Source organism: Terrapene carolina, unplaced genomic scaffold, assembly GCF_002925995.2.
Source record: "Terrapene carolina triunguis isolate 2854851 unplaced genomic scaffold, T_m_triunguis-2.0 Scaffold68, whole genome shotgun sequence".
Taxonomy (NCBI): domain Eukaryota; kingdom Metazoa; phylum Chordata; order Testudines; family Emydidae; genus Terrapene; species Terrapene triunguis.
The window spans coordinates 9,081,314-9,095,023 of NW_020664419.1; the positions used below are offsets into that span (position 1 = coordinate 9,081,314).

General features: G+C 38.2%; 1 protein-coding gene across 5 annotated transcripts in view; it reads right to left on the minus strand.

The window, feature by feature from the left end:
- Nucleotides 1-791: 791 nt before the first annotated feature.
- Nucleotides 792-13,710, minus strand: part of USP6NL (USP6 N-terminal like) — a 199,302-nt gene continuing 186,383 nt past the window's right edge. For all 5 annotated transcript variants that reach the window (XM_024210873.3, XM_024210874.3, XM_024210871.3 and 2 more), the window contains one exon: nt 792-4,794. In XM_024210873.3, coding sequence (XP_024066641.1) covers nt 3,344-4,794 — 1,451 coding nt within the window. In that variant the 3' untranslated portion in view covers nt 792-3,343. The remainder of the gene's footprint in view (nt 4,795-13,710) is intronic.

Sequence of the window (13,710 nt, forward strand, 5' to 3'; positions counted from 1 at the left end):
TTCAAATCAAATTTTGGAATTATTGAGTGGTTCATTTCAAAGGTGTATTTTTGACTAACATTCAGACAGCTCTCCTAAGCCATGGCCAAGGAGTTGCTAAACTCCTCAGCATCAGTGCTGGCACTTTTAAATTCATTTTTGTGGGGGATGTGTGTTACTTTTACCATAAAGGCTCAGTTCTGCTCTCAACTGTGTGAGTACAACTCTCACTGAATTCACCAGTGTTACTGAAGGAAAAAATGGGCCCTAAATTTGTTTATGGAGCTATATTTACTGTTTGCACGTTTTAGAATTATAAAAAGCAGAGAAGGAAAAGCTCCAGTCAGGACATTTAATCCATTACACCAGCCAATGCAGAATTGTTTCTTACTGTAAGCTACAGATAGAGTTGTCTCCTACTGTTTCCTGTAATATTGAGCTTTTTGGTAACTAACATGAATAATTCCTTTGATGCTTGCAATGCATTTACCTTAAATAGGCAGATGAAGTTTACCCATAAATAAGACTTTTATTCTACAAACTATGATGTGCCAGTTTCCCTTTAGGACAGTACAGATCACTGCTACATAAATCCTGAGTAAAATTATATTTTTCAGTCTGATTAGTAAAATTGTATAGCTCTATCATGTCAATAAGTCCACTGTTGTTGACGGATATAGGGTGAGAACACTGGGATAGGGCAGGAAAGTTATAATGACAGTTCAGACTCGTCGTTTCTAAAGCCATTGCTGAGGGCTAGGTTTAGCAATGAAGAAGACTATAAGCTGTAACTTCTGAATTATATATTGATATTGCTCAGTCTAAAAGAAAACACATACAGACAAATTAAATAGGGCAACCATTATACAAGAGTATACCGTTAATTTTTAAAAAATAATAGTTTATCCCGGGAAGACCAGAATTATGGCTTTTGCCTACAAGCATAATCAAACATGGTAAAAAAAGACACAACAACATAGACTTTATTATTATTATTATACATGTTAAAAATGCAACCACATCAAAATAGAATACACAGTTAAAAAACTGTTGCAGAGGACATAAGAAAATAGTGTGTATATATTTTATATATAAAAATCTACAGTATTTACTAGTGTTGATACATATTTTGGAGCAGTCCCAGGCTGCTAGCACAAAGTAAATTGTACAGCTTTATTTATTATGAATCACAGAACCATGGTTAAAACTTTGGGATTATTACACTTAACCACATTATATACATACATTGCTAAGCTGCTGTAAGCAATCAGAACTAAGGTAAGCCCAAGTAATATTCATCATCTCAATTTCAGTTTGGAGTTTTTCAGTGTAGTGCTTAGCTACTGTTCCTTCACTGCAGTTTGCAATCTTTAAAATACAAAACTGCCCCGTTCATTACAAATTACACCGCTCATTATATACACAAAAGAAGTGTGTGAAATATACTAAATGTTACTTCCATTTTTTTAAAAAAACCAAACATTTTACTTCTGTACCTTAAAACCTAGACAGCTAACCCGCAGCAAGAATAGGCACTACAGCTCATTCTTTAAAAGAAAAATGTATCTGTTTTCTAGTGTTCAATGTACTCCGCTAACGCACCTCGAGAAAATGCAAATTGACAAAAACCTCCCCAAACAAAGACTGATTTTTAAGGGTCCCGAACCTACCAGTGTTTTGGTATTTAAGTATTGGAGCTTTTAACAGAAAAGATTTATAAGGACTCAGTCTTGCAAGAGGTCTGTCACCCTCAGCTCTCATTAACTTCAATGAGAGTTCAGAGTGCTTAGCAATTCCTACATTCAGCAGCTCATAAGACTGCACCCCAAGTATGCCACTTAACCTGCATTTTTTTTTTCTTTTCACAGTGGATGAAAGCCAAGGAGAATGTAGAGTACAAAAGGCTGCAAACACTAATTTAAAAAAAATATTTAATTACAAAGAGTCTATTAAGCTTCTTATTAACAGTCAGGGCTGCACATCACACAATTTCTCAATGTCCTGACAGTGCAGCAGCACTTGCCCCATCCTGGACATGAACCTATTGCTTTCTGGAAAAAGGAGGGCAAAAGCAAAACATGTCATTGAACTGACATTATCAAGCTCATGGGAAAGAGCACTGAATGCATTCATATAGCACTAGGGTTGCCAATTTTGGTTGGATGTATTCCTGGAGATTGCATCAGATGATGATCTTTAATTGAAGATTAATCTTTAACTCCTGGAGACTCCATGACAATCCTGGAGGGTTGGCAACCCTACACCACACACAGAGGGTCAAAATAGCTACACGACCCCCATGTTCGGCTCCCAAGTTTCAAGTGACTGGCAATACTCTTATACCAGTAAGAGGACTGTTTGGCAATCCAGTAGCTCACACTATGACTGGTTTGCTAAGTTAGACCCCATGGTAAGGCTGCATGCTGTGAGAATGCAGCACCATTTCTGCTTCTAGCATTGTATATGTTGTGCTCAAATAGTTCAGGGGACTTAAATGGGAACACAAAGCATTGCTTTGCAACATTGGATTTGGGTACAAAGGTACAGATTCCGTGCTGAAAGTTCACCCATACCCTAAAGACTTGCTACACTCAGACTGCCCTGATTTTAAGCACCATTTGTCGGCCAGATCAGAGTGACACTCTTTTTGGCTCCATGGTTTTGCTTGTCTGTTCCTTCTGGCTGAGGGAAAGGCAAGATAGCAGCCAAAGGAATGGAGATTAACTGGGAAATAGCATCCCATGTAAGATTACATTAACAACCCAGAGCATCTCTCCAACTTCAATCAGATCCTGGGTTACTGAGGCAGTTTGTATACAAAGACAGGAAAGGCCATCCAAAATGAATGGGTCATTTATCAAATAAATTACAAAGAAAATAATTAAACTGAAATAAAATACTTCACTAACCTAGCCCAAGAGTAAATGCATCTACATTTCAGACTCTTTAGTTCTTCTCCAGATACATGTTTGTGTATTTGCACAAGCACACTTACTGCATTGTAATGTCAGTCAAAATACAGCTTGCAAATGTGTTACAGTTGCTAGGCAGAAAGATCATAGCTCTGTGCAAATTATTTAAATTTCAGAAACACGGTAGTGTTAGACACATTTTGCAGATGACTCTACTGCTATTGCTATGTTTATATGCATCAGATCCCTTTCAACAGGTTCAATGCAAGTTTAAAAGCTCAACTACCTTTCAGCCAAAGTTTAAAACGGCTTTGAAATAATGTTATTACTTTATCAGAGAACTGCATGAACTGCCCACGTTCTGTATAAAATACTGACTTGGACAATTATAAACACAGCAATATATATCTAATGTTTTCAGTTCTTGCTTATTAGTTAGCATTGATGGATTCTCACAGAAGCACTGATTCATGCATAGACATCCCATCATTTTGGTTTCTGTAGTGCTGGGCAGGGGCTGGTGGGCCTGAATATTGATATTGTGCTGAACCATGTTCTTCCAAGGTTGGTGAAGTCCTATATCTTATTGGACTATCCACAGAAACAGTTGGAAGATTATGGTCCTGAAAAGGTGTTGGCTGACTGGCTGCATACTTCTGTAAATTACCCAAGTGGCTTTGGTTAGCATCTTGGTTCCAGGGCTGCCTGTATATCTCATGTCTGTACATATAAGCAGCATCCGGCCTCTTTCTGTTGTCTGGCAAATAATCCACTGGAGGAATTATAAATTTGACACCTGAGGGTGATCTAGAGTTGCCAGGATAGGCATCAACAGGTAAGACTTCTATTCGACTAGAAGGTGGAGAAATAGGATTTTGGCGATTGGCAGGATAAGAGTTCATATGTGGTTTATCTGGAGAAAAATCTGTTGAAAAAATAGAACCATATGGTCTACCAGAAGTGTTGGTTCGATACCCATGATTATACTGTGAAGGTACAAAACTTGCACTAATTGCGCCGGAGGCTTGCTTTGGAGTGTTTCCTTGGTACGTAGGTGGGTTACTATAAGATGGTGGTGGCTGTTTAACATTTGATCTGTGATCTGACCCATCAGACTGAGATGAATATCTTGGGCTTCTCTGTTGGGAACTGATGGCATAATTGTTGGATATTTTTAGTGGGCCAGGAATTTTTGCACCTTGCTTTCTAGGACTACTAGAGTATGTTACATTCCTGGGACTTTGCGGATGAGCTCTTTCCAGCATCTCCTCAACAGGATTCTCATTCTCATGGTCAACACCTGGAATATTGTCATACTGCGATGCGTTAGACCCTCGCTTACCTCCATCAGCATCCAAACCCCTCATCTTTTGCTTTACATTCAATGGCTGTGGTTCACCAGGACTTGGTGGTGTGCCTGAAATAGCATGGTTTACTGACCTACCTTTTACCTCCACGGTAAGTTTTGTAGTCTTTTCAATAACTTTGATATCTGAAGGTTTATTCCATTTAGGTACAAATTCCCTTCTTGTATCTGAAGTAGCATTAGAATTTTGGTTAGCAGCTGCATTGTTATATTGTCTAGAATTGTCTTGTACTGTTGACTGAGGCTTTTTTCTGATATCTACGTCATTCTTAGATAGCTCACTCCGGACTACTGGTCCAGGCTTTTGTTGTTTTAAAGAAGGCTTCTTTTCCAGTGAATTAATTCTTCTTCGGTTATTTGGTGAATCTTCTTGTACTTTTTCAGGAGATAGTCTCCTTTCTGTCCTTCTTGCTGTCTGCGTTCTTGAAATACTAGTGTTGCTCTGTCCATTGAGCATATGAGTAAGATTAAGCACGGCAGGCTGAGGTTCCAATGGAATTTGTCCCAACGGCTTCTTTGGAAATTCATCTTCTTTACCTAAAAAATAAGTAATAAAGTAAATTGAAGTTTCTTCATATGGAACTCTGCGTGTGTATTAAACTCTCTCTCTCTCTCACACACACACACACACACACACACACACACACACAATACATAAAAGACAAAAGTCCAGACAGCCAAATTCAACTTTAGATCTCAGACCCAAAGTTCAGTTATATTTGGATCTAGGGTTTTTGTTCTGGTCTATATATAATGTCTGAGATACGGGTCGGTTTTACCACTGTTATACTGAACATTGTGGAAAGAAGTGCAACTGAGAACTGTCATGTCATTTTTACATTACTGCTACTTGGGAAAGCAACTAGCAGTGGACTACTGGAGTATTCATGGAGGGGACCCTCTTCATCCCCACAAAAACCTCGTGGGCAGGAATAGATTAGGAAGTCCCATTCCACCGAAGTAGTTAAGAGGCTCTGGAGGAAGGGCAAAGAGATAGCTGTTTCTCCCTTCCAGAAGATAGATAGAGAAGGAAGACTTCAATTTTATTAGTGACCTTCTACCTTGAGTCCATAACAGAGGTTGAGGGACAAAACCTTGGTAAGAATCCCAGTCCAATCCTCCTTCTCAGCAGTTGAAGGTGAGCTGCTGAGTTTCTCACAAGCCCATTATCCTTGAGCTCATACTTCTTCCTTATTAGGTTTAGACCACTGGCTTGCAGCTGTCTGGCAAATTTTTGAAGCCCTTTATATTATATATATATATACACACACACACACACACACACTAATGACCCCAGGGGAGTCAGAAATAAATTCAGCATATAAATGCTTGTTTCTTAACTTTGTTAGTATAAGTATGCAATCAGGTGTGCAGTTATGCTAGACAACTATACCATGCGAGGTGAAACACAAGGCCAAGAGACTTCAAAACACAAGAAAAATGGGTATCCAGTGTAGATATACACCCAAAGTATGCAAGAGCTTTTAATTTTTAAACACAGATTTTTTGTTAAACACTGAACAGTAAGTTCACTAAAACTGACTAATGGTTACATTAGACAGTTACACTTAAATGCTGTCAGCCAATCAGCCTCTTTTCATAATGACCCTATTAAAAATGTACAGTATAGCTAAAAGATTATGCTTACCACCTTCATTTTTTAACTTCAGTTCTTTTTATGATCATTGTAGTTCGAAGAGAATTTATTTAAATATCTGGGTACTACTAAGGTCCCCATCACCACAGAATCTGAATGCCAAATGGGAACACTAATATTTCTGTTCTGACAAAGGTGGCAGTAAAAGACAACAGCATTTACTTAAGAGCAGCATATAAGTGGAGAGTTTTCTTTTGGTTATGAGCACAACATATCTTCCATCATTCAATGTTTAAATGTCAGTCTCTTAAGGGGACACAATATTCCAGATTGCAACCATGTAAAAACTTAATTATAAACCGAGAAATGAGAGCTATACAGCCTGTCTGATAATGCCCATATGACTATTTATACCAACATTTCTGTTCAAATTACTCTCTCCTTTCAGCAGTCAGAGCTATTTTCCCATTCTAAATTAATACTGGTAAATAAGTCTTATTTCCACACCTCGTAAAATTGTAGCTTCCCTACTTACGTACAGCAATTTCTTTCATATTATAAATAGAAAAAAGTTAAGTATGTAATTTTTAAATGCATCCCCCACACAATCTGTTTGAAAATTTGCCTGTAACTTTTAAAAATCAGACAGGACAGCCAAATAAACTCTATCATATATCAGTTTACTAAGTAAAAACTGCAAGGCCAGAAAAAAAAGCCCTGGTTTTGCTGAAAAATTATATAGAAAAGCTATGTAAAATTGTTGGTAGAGAAATAATTTAGTGTTTTGATCCTCATTGCTGCACTAGAGACACAGGACCATGCAACTTTTGTCTATCACTGGAAAATCTGAAGTTAAAAGTTAACATCTCATCATCACCAGTTATTTGTATGAACAATTCATTCTGCGTCTCTGTATAGTGTGCCTGAACGAACACTCAGACATACTTGTCTCTCTAAAACAGGGATCGTCAACCTTTGGCATGTGGCCTGCCAAGGTAAGTACCCTGGCGGGCCGGGCCAGTTTGTTTACCTACCGCTTCCGCAGGTTTGGCCGATTGCGGCTCCCACTGGCCGCGGTTCGCAGCTCCAGGCCAATGGGGGCAGCGGGAAGCGGCAGCCAGCACATCCCTTGGCCCGCGCCGCTTCCCGCAGTCCCCATTGGCCTGGAGCAGCGAACCGCGGCCACTGGGAGCCGCGATCGGCCAAACCTGCGGACGCGGCAGGTAAACAAACTGGCCTGACCCACCAGAGTGCTTACCCTGGCCGGCCACATGCTAAAGGTTGCTGATCCCTGCTCTAAAATATAGTGTTTAGAAGTATTAATAGCGTCATGGAAATTGTACAAACAATAATATGAGTTAAATCTTTGACAGCTGATTCTCATTAGAGGGGGATGGCAGAAACGGAGATTATCATTGGATAGCACATAGGAACTGCCATCAAGGATCAGGGCCACATCATGCTAGATTCTGCACAGGCAAATAAAAACAGAATTTACAGTCTAGGTGTCAGACAGGAGGTGACAGGTGCACAAAACAGAAACATGATGAGGGTGGGCGAGATGACAAAGTAACAAAATGAGAGTTTAACCGAGAAGTCTCTGTTTGCTGCTTGCCTAACTAATGCCAGTTTCATAGTTATTGTATGCTGGTGGTCATTCTCATTCTGCTCCAAATGAAGTCTACAGTGCTGTGTAAGGTCAAACTTACCCCCTGCCTGAAGTCTTGCTGCAGTAGTAATTTAAAACAAACGTCAGCCTAAACTTAATCCTTCCAGCCTGACTCTTCTTAAGTGTTCTCGTGTCTATCACTGGTTTCACTCTAATCAGAAGGTCTCATAACTTGGCAGAGTTAACAAGCTTCCTGCCACAAAGAGTCAGCAGAATTCACTCAGCTGATTTATGCAGGGCACTAACCCCTGCTAGCCTGATAGGTCACAGAAGAGTCCAGCATCCCTATGCAGAGGGGTAGATCGTGCCACTCTGTTACAGCTATATTTCAAAAGAAGGTAAGTGAACCTTTCAAGCTGAAGATTAAGAAAATAAAGTTAAGTTAGAACTGTTTTCCCACAAATTTCCGAGACACAGAAAAAGACATAAAAAAGAGAGAAACTATGAAGGGGCTAATAGAAAATCCATAAATGTCTTAGAAAACCTGAATCAGCAAGTGCACTCAAATCGCACAGATGACATGATCAGTAAGAAAGAACTGACTGCTTTTCTGCATGGTTCTGGTTTTTTTTTTTTTTTTTTTTTTTTACAATCCATATAGAGTACATAGAAACTATGATGACAGGTGCTTTAAGAATGCTGAGAGATTTCTTCATACCGATGGCTTTCCAAGACAATATACTGAACACTACATCACACAGTTAAAAAAATTGTCCCATATTCTTTTTGGGGTGGAATTCACTCCCTACAGAGGCTCTGCAAAACCTTTAAATCATTTATGTCCCACTTATGCCCTCCAACTAGGGTGTATGCAGAACTTAAGGCCTTGTGCTTGTCTTCTGCACAGGGGTGAATTTCACCCTTAATAAATATTCCAACACTAGAGCCATATGTCATTAGTTTTTCCCATCTTATTAGTCTCAATGATTTTTTTTAAATTAAGTAGTACAGCATTTCAGAAAAATGAAGCAATTCTGTGTAATACTAAACTGTCTATTTTAATGATAAGAATGAAGTCTGAATCGGGAAGTAAATACATACAATATGCCCTTCAAAAAAAAAGTTTGTGTAAATTATACAGAAGTGATCTTGGTTTTATATGCTGTTAAGTAGTTTGCAACTTTCAGGTGATCCATAAGGAGTTATGGGATGTTGTAAGAAAATGGCCCATCAGAAACTATAATGATGTAATTTTAACACAGATAATTTAATGTGCTTGTATGCAATAAACATCTTAAGAAAAAATGGTCCTCCTTTGTCAATAATGTCTTCCATGCTTGAAATGTAACTATTCAATCTATTTTAAACAATAAATAGTTGCATTCATATTTAAATATGCATTCCAGTGCTCTTCCAGTACCTACATCAATGCTTTCTGTATTTGCATATACACATTTAAAAGCATCAACTGTTTCCCCTTCTCTTTCAGTCTTGAAGAAATTCACATAGAGCAGATTGGAATCCTTTGAAATGTGCTTGGTTGAACAATAAGTTTTTTGTTTTTTTTAATTCGACACACTTAAGGTCTCTTAATTACCATTAAGCTTTCATAAAACCCAAGTGAGAATATTGCAGACATTTTTTATTGAATTCTACATTGCTTTGAAGATTATTTTCTGTAATCTTTCTCGCATGGTTCACAGTAACAGAGTGCATTAGCATTGGTGTGTGTGGTTTATATGATGTATGCAATAACCTGAATTATAGTCATAAAAAGGATGTCAGAACAACCCTACACCGTAATATTCGTTATGGAACACTATTGTGAAGCTGTTAAACTTTAGACTGAATATTAAGAGCAGAGTAACAGCCAAAATGTTCCAAGCCTACAACTGTTCTTTAGAAAGATAAAACCGTGGGCATTCTAATAACGTGATACCAGGCTTTAGCTTTCTATGATTTGATGATACTGGAGCTTAGAGTCTTCATAGAAACAAAAGATAAGATATAGGATGAAAAAAGACAGAGCTTTATATGTTCATCATAAAGCCTCCATACAACACAAATTAACTTGGCCTCACACTCAAACATCGAAAATCTTGTCTGGATCAGTCAATAAGCATTTGTACTCCAACCTTTAGATACAGCCACTTTACTAAACTCTGTTAGCTATGCTCCGTTTTCCTAACAGGTAAAGCAGCAAAACACATACCTGAATCCTAGGCTCAGTCATGCTCAGATTAATATTCACTAAGGTTTGCCCACCTCTTACCATAACACAACCAAGGCTAAAGGCATCATCAAAAGTGATGGGGTAGTGGCATAGTCCAATAACAAGAATCTTACAGCATAAAGGCATATTCCAAACCACTGCCACCTCCTACAAAAAAAAAACACTTTGTTTTAAGCTATAAACAGACTATATTTAATTGGGGTGTTGGTCACTCCCAGTAAATCCACAATCATTCTTAGGGGCTACCAACTGTATTAGATGCCAAGAATAATTTATTGCCCTTGAAAACAATAAGAGCTCTTAAATTAACCTAAAATTAAAGAAAATGAAATCCTTTGAGGCACATGAAATAAAAACAGGAAGAATAATTTGCACACCCATCACCATGCATATTAATGCAAATATATATGGCTCAAACTCACAAAGAAAGCATGCAAATCATGTACATGAATGTTGTGAAAAAGCCAGAGATAAAATACCAGGAGACACTTGGGGGGTAGTAGCGAACAGGAAGACCACGATGTCGGGTGCTGGTAGGAACAGAGGAAAAAGAAAAACAGGTTCATATCCTCACCTCTAAAAAAAGCAAAATGAGAAAAAAAATAAAAAGAAATACCCAGAGTGAAAGAGCAAGCAAATAACCATAGAAACAGAGAGAGAGGGAGCGCAAGCCCCTGTGTTGAGAAGTATGCAAATAAAACATCTCATGACTTGTCACAGTAACATGCCAAATATTCCTTTGCAAGTTCTGCATCATGTTCCACCACACTTCAGCCTAAAGCTTCACCTGCAGCCTCAGCCATGCTTTTACCTTGACCCCTTCAACTGCGATTTTTAAGCTCAATTGCTAAGAGTCCCCAGAGCTGAACACCTAAGAATTAGCAACAGGGTGTTCTCAGTCTTGCTGCCTTAACTGGAATTAGTTTCCACCATTGGTCCAAAGATTGAGTTTACTAACATACAGGGCACACTCACTCGTTTGACTGCAGAGCACATTTTTATCGTGTTAACAGTTGTTTCTGGGCTGGGAATTTTTATATAGTTTACAAAGGTTAACAAATCTTCTCTTTAAGATGCATTTGCACCAAAAGATAATATTAATAGGGCAACTGGAAAAAACAGAAAATATGAGGTGGAAACTGTCAGCTGGTGGCTGTTTTGGTAGCAATAATTAACAGTATTATTGCCCAAATGTGCTGGTTTTGTTTTCTCAAGCTTTCTGGGCAACTGGATTTTTCTTAGCCTGCCACTATTAGATGCATAGTGAGGTGTGAAATTGTATTCTTCTTCCTCCTCCTCCCCTTTAACATACCAAGAAACTAAACAAAACGTTTAATTATCAGGCCTTCCTCAACAGGAATCTGATAGAAACTCTGCATGAGAAACTACACAGTTGATACTGTGCCATTTTTTGTGTGGAAGCGTGTAATGATTTGGTTATCCTGTGTCTAAAGTTAGGGGAGTCCGTGCAGCATCAGTACAAAAAACCAGAGAGAGCAGCAAAATAACTGGGGGAAAACAAAGGAGTCAATACAACTAGTCCTAAAATGATCTGAAATTAGAGTCACATTAAAAGGGGTTTTATTCTACTGACTTACTCTTGATCTAAAAAGTCTCTGCCACCACCCAGTGGAAATCAATCCCAACTACAAGACTTTACAGATTAATTGCTTCAGCAGGCACTAACAGCTTCTTGCATTGAATAACAGACATATAATTGGAGTAAAGTGCTTTAAGTGCTCTCTCTCCGGCGAATAACAGTCTAGTCCTTAATTTCAGCACAAGCATATACACACTTTGTTCTAATACCGTTTTCAAGCATAGTAAAGGGTCAGAAAAATTATTCAGTTAAAATGACATCTTGGTATTTTGTGTTTATTTAGCATCAGTGACTCTCTCCATCTTATTTGCTCCATTTACAAGTCAAAAAGGACTTTTTAAAATGTTACTGCTTGTACCGGACGTTCAAGCTATCAGAAAGTCAGACTAGCTTCTTGCTCCTCAAAATGCCATCATCAACAAAAGGGGATTCTGGAGTTATAACTTGGATGGCAATTTTGATGATGGAGCATGAGGCAGACGAGAATACACAGTTTGCTTTTCTGTAGCTATATTAGGTTTGCAGTGCTGATGGTCGCAAAAACTCACTTTATAATTATAAACATTTGTATTTAGATTAAAAACAATGCAATTAGTGAAAAATGCTTAACAGACTTCCAGGATAGTTTTGTGTCAAAGCAAGGTGACTTTTTATCGTCATTTTCTAGTTATAATCACATTACATTTTATATCACTAATTCTTACATTTCTTGAGAAAAATTGCACTGAAAGATTCAGTAAAAAAAACTGTGAACCACCAGCTGCATCATAATTTCATTTATAGTGATATAAAAACGTGCAAACTAAAGAGGTCAAGCAATAAAAGATTTTTAAATAGTGCAGAACCAATATATAAAATTGCTGGAAATAACACCATTCCATGCTCTACTATCCTTTTATAACATCAGAAAATACACATCAGACAAGCACTAGAAAAATTATAGGAAACACATGATAGAAATGCATTTTGGTTTAGTTGGTTAATAAATAAAATGCAGTACAAAAATTTAAAAAATAGCTACGTTTGTTTTCTCCAAACATATAAATGAAAAATCCCAAATTCCTCTGAAACAAAAACAATAAAAGATGCATAGCATCAGAAATAGTAAATCAAGCAGAGTTTCATAATTTTGTTGCCTTACTTGTCAGTGTCGTAAGATGCATTGCACTGTCTAATGTTTACAGCTAACGGCATACATCCTTTGGCAGATTATCACTAAATTATTACATACACGGCTGCAGAATTCATAGAAAAATATTAAACTGAAAAACAAAATCTGTGAAAAACATAATATTCAAACTTCCCACTATTTTTTCCGCACACAGAAAAGCAAGACATGTGGGTACAACTGAGGCAGCCAAACTTTAAAGCAAGGGTTACTACACATACAGAGTGTAAAATGACTAAGCGGACAAAGGCAAATTCTAAGTCTGGAATTTGACAGAAATAGTGCCTATGTAAAAGTGGAGCAGTGCCTATTAGATGACCTCAGGAGAAATTTTCAGCTACTTTAAATTGGTGTAGCTCCATTGAAGGCTTTACAGACACGAAGAAATGTGAGATTTGGGTCACAGGATGATTTTTTGGGCCTCTTTTGTACTTTGTGGATCACAATATGGATGGTAGGTGACTGCAAGAGTGGACTTCAGGATCTTCGAATTTTGAAGTCTGACCTGACTGACTTGTTCAGGAACTTCAGATTCAGGATCCAGTTTCCACCCAACTACCTAAGGTCTACAAAGAAGGTGGAGGCAAGCCTCTTGGAAGCACATTGATTTTGTTACTGGTTCTATGACTAAGAGAATAGGTGGGAAGTTATTCCCATAATTTAGGAGCATTTCAAAGGATTTTTTTTGACACTGGGCAAGTAAAGAATCTGTGTTGAGGAGCTTTTTTGAACTCAGTGGCATAACTCAATGAGTTACTTCCATTACCCATTGATCTACGGAGCAAAGTACCCACAGAGTAACAGCCTGTTCCAAAAGGATCCATCAGGACGATGGAGACTGGAGTCATGCAGACTTAGAGGTAGTGTGCATTAGCAGATTTTAGAAGTTGTTCCTCGGCCGTGTACACCTCACTGCATTGCAATGGCTCCAGGAGATGTTATTTTCTCTTCTGCTAAGACTGTTTGAGGGGATGCAGAGGAGAAATCTCAGAAGGGTTGCTTGCCTCTACATGAGCATTTGTAGTCCTCCTCCTGGTGGCTTGATGAAAGGAGGGGCTTGAAACTATGAGGCATCTTCTGAAGCACTCCACATTCCTAAAGCTTCCATCAGGTTAGCAGAGGCCATCCTGGCACAGATTGACTCACAAGAGGATTCTGCCAGAAAGGTTAAAGATCTGCAATCTGCTCTAGGAACAATATTCCTGGCTTTGGTCTTCGGCATTTCAGTGGGTACCCTATGCTTTAT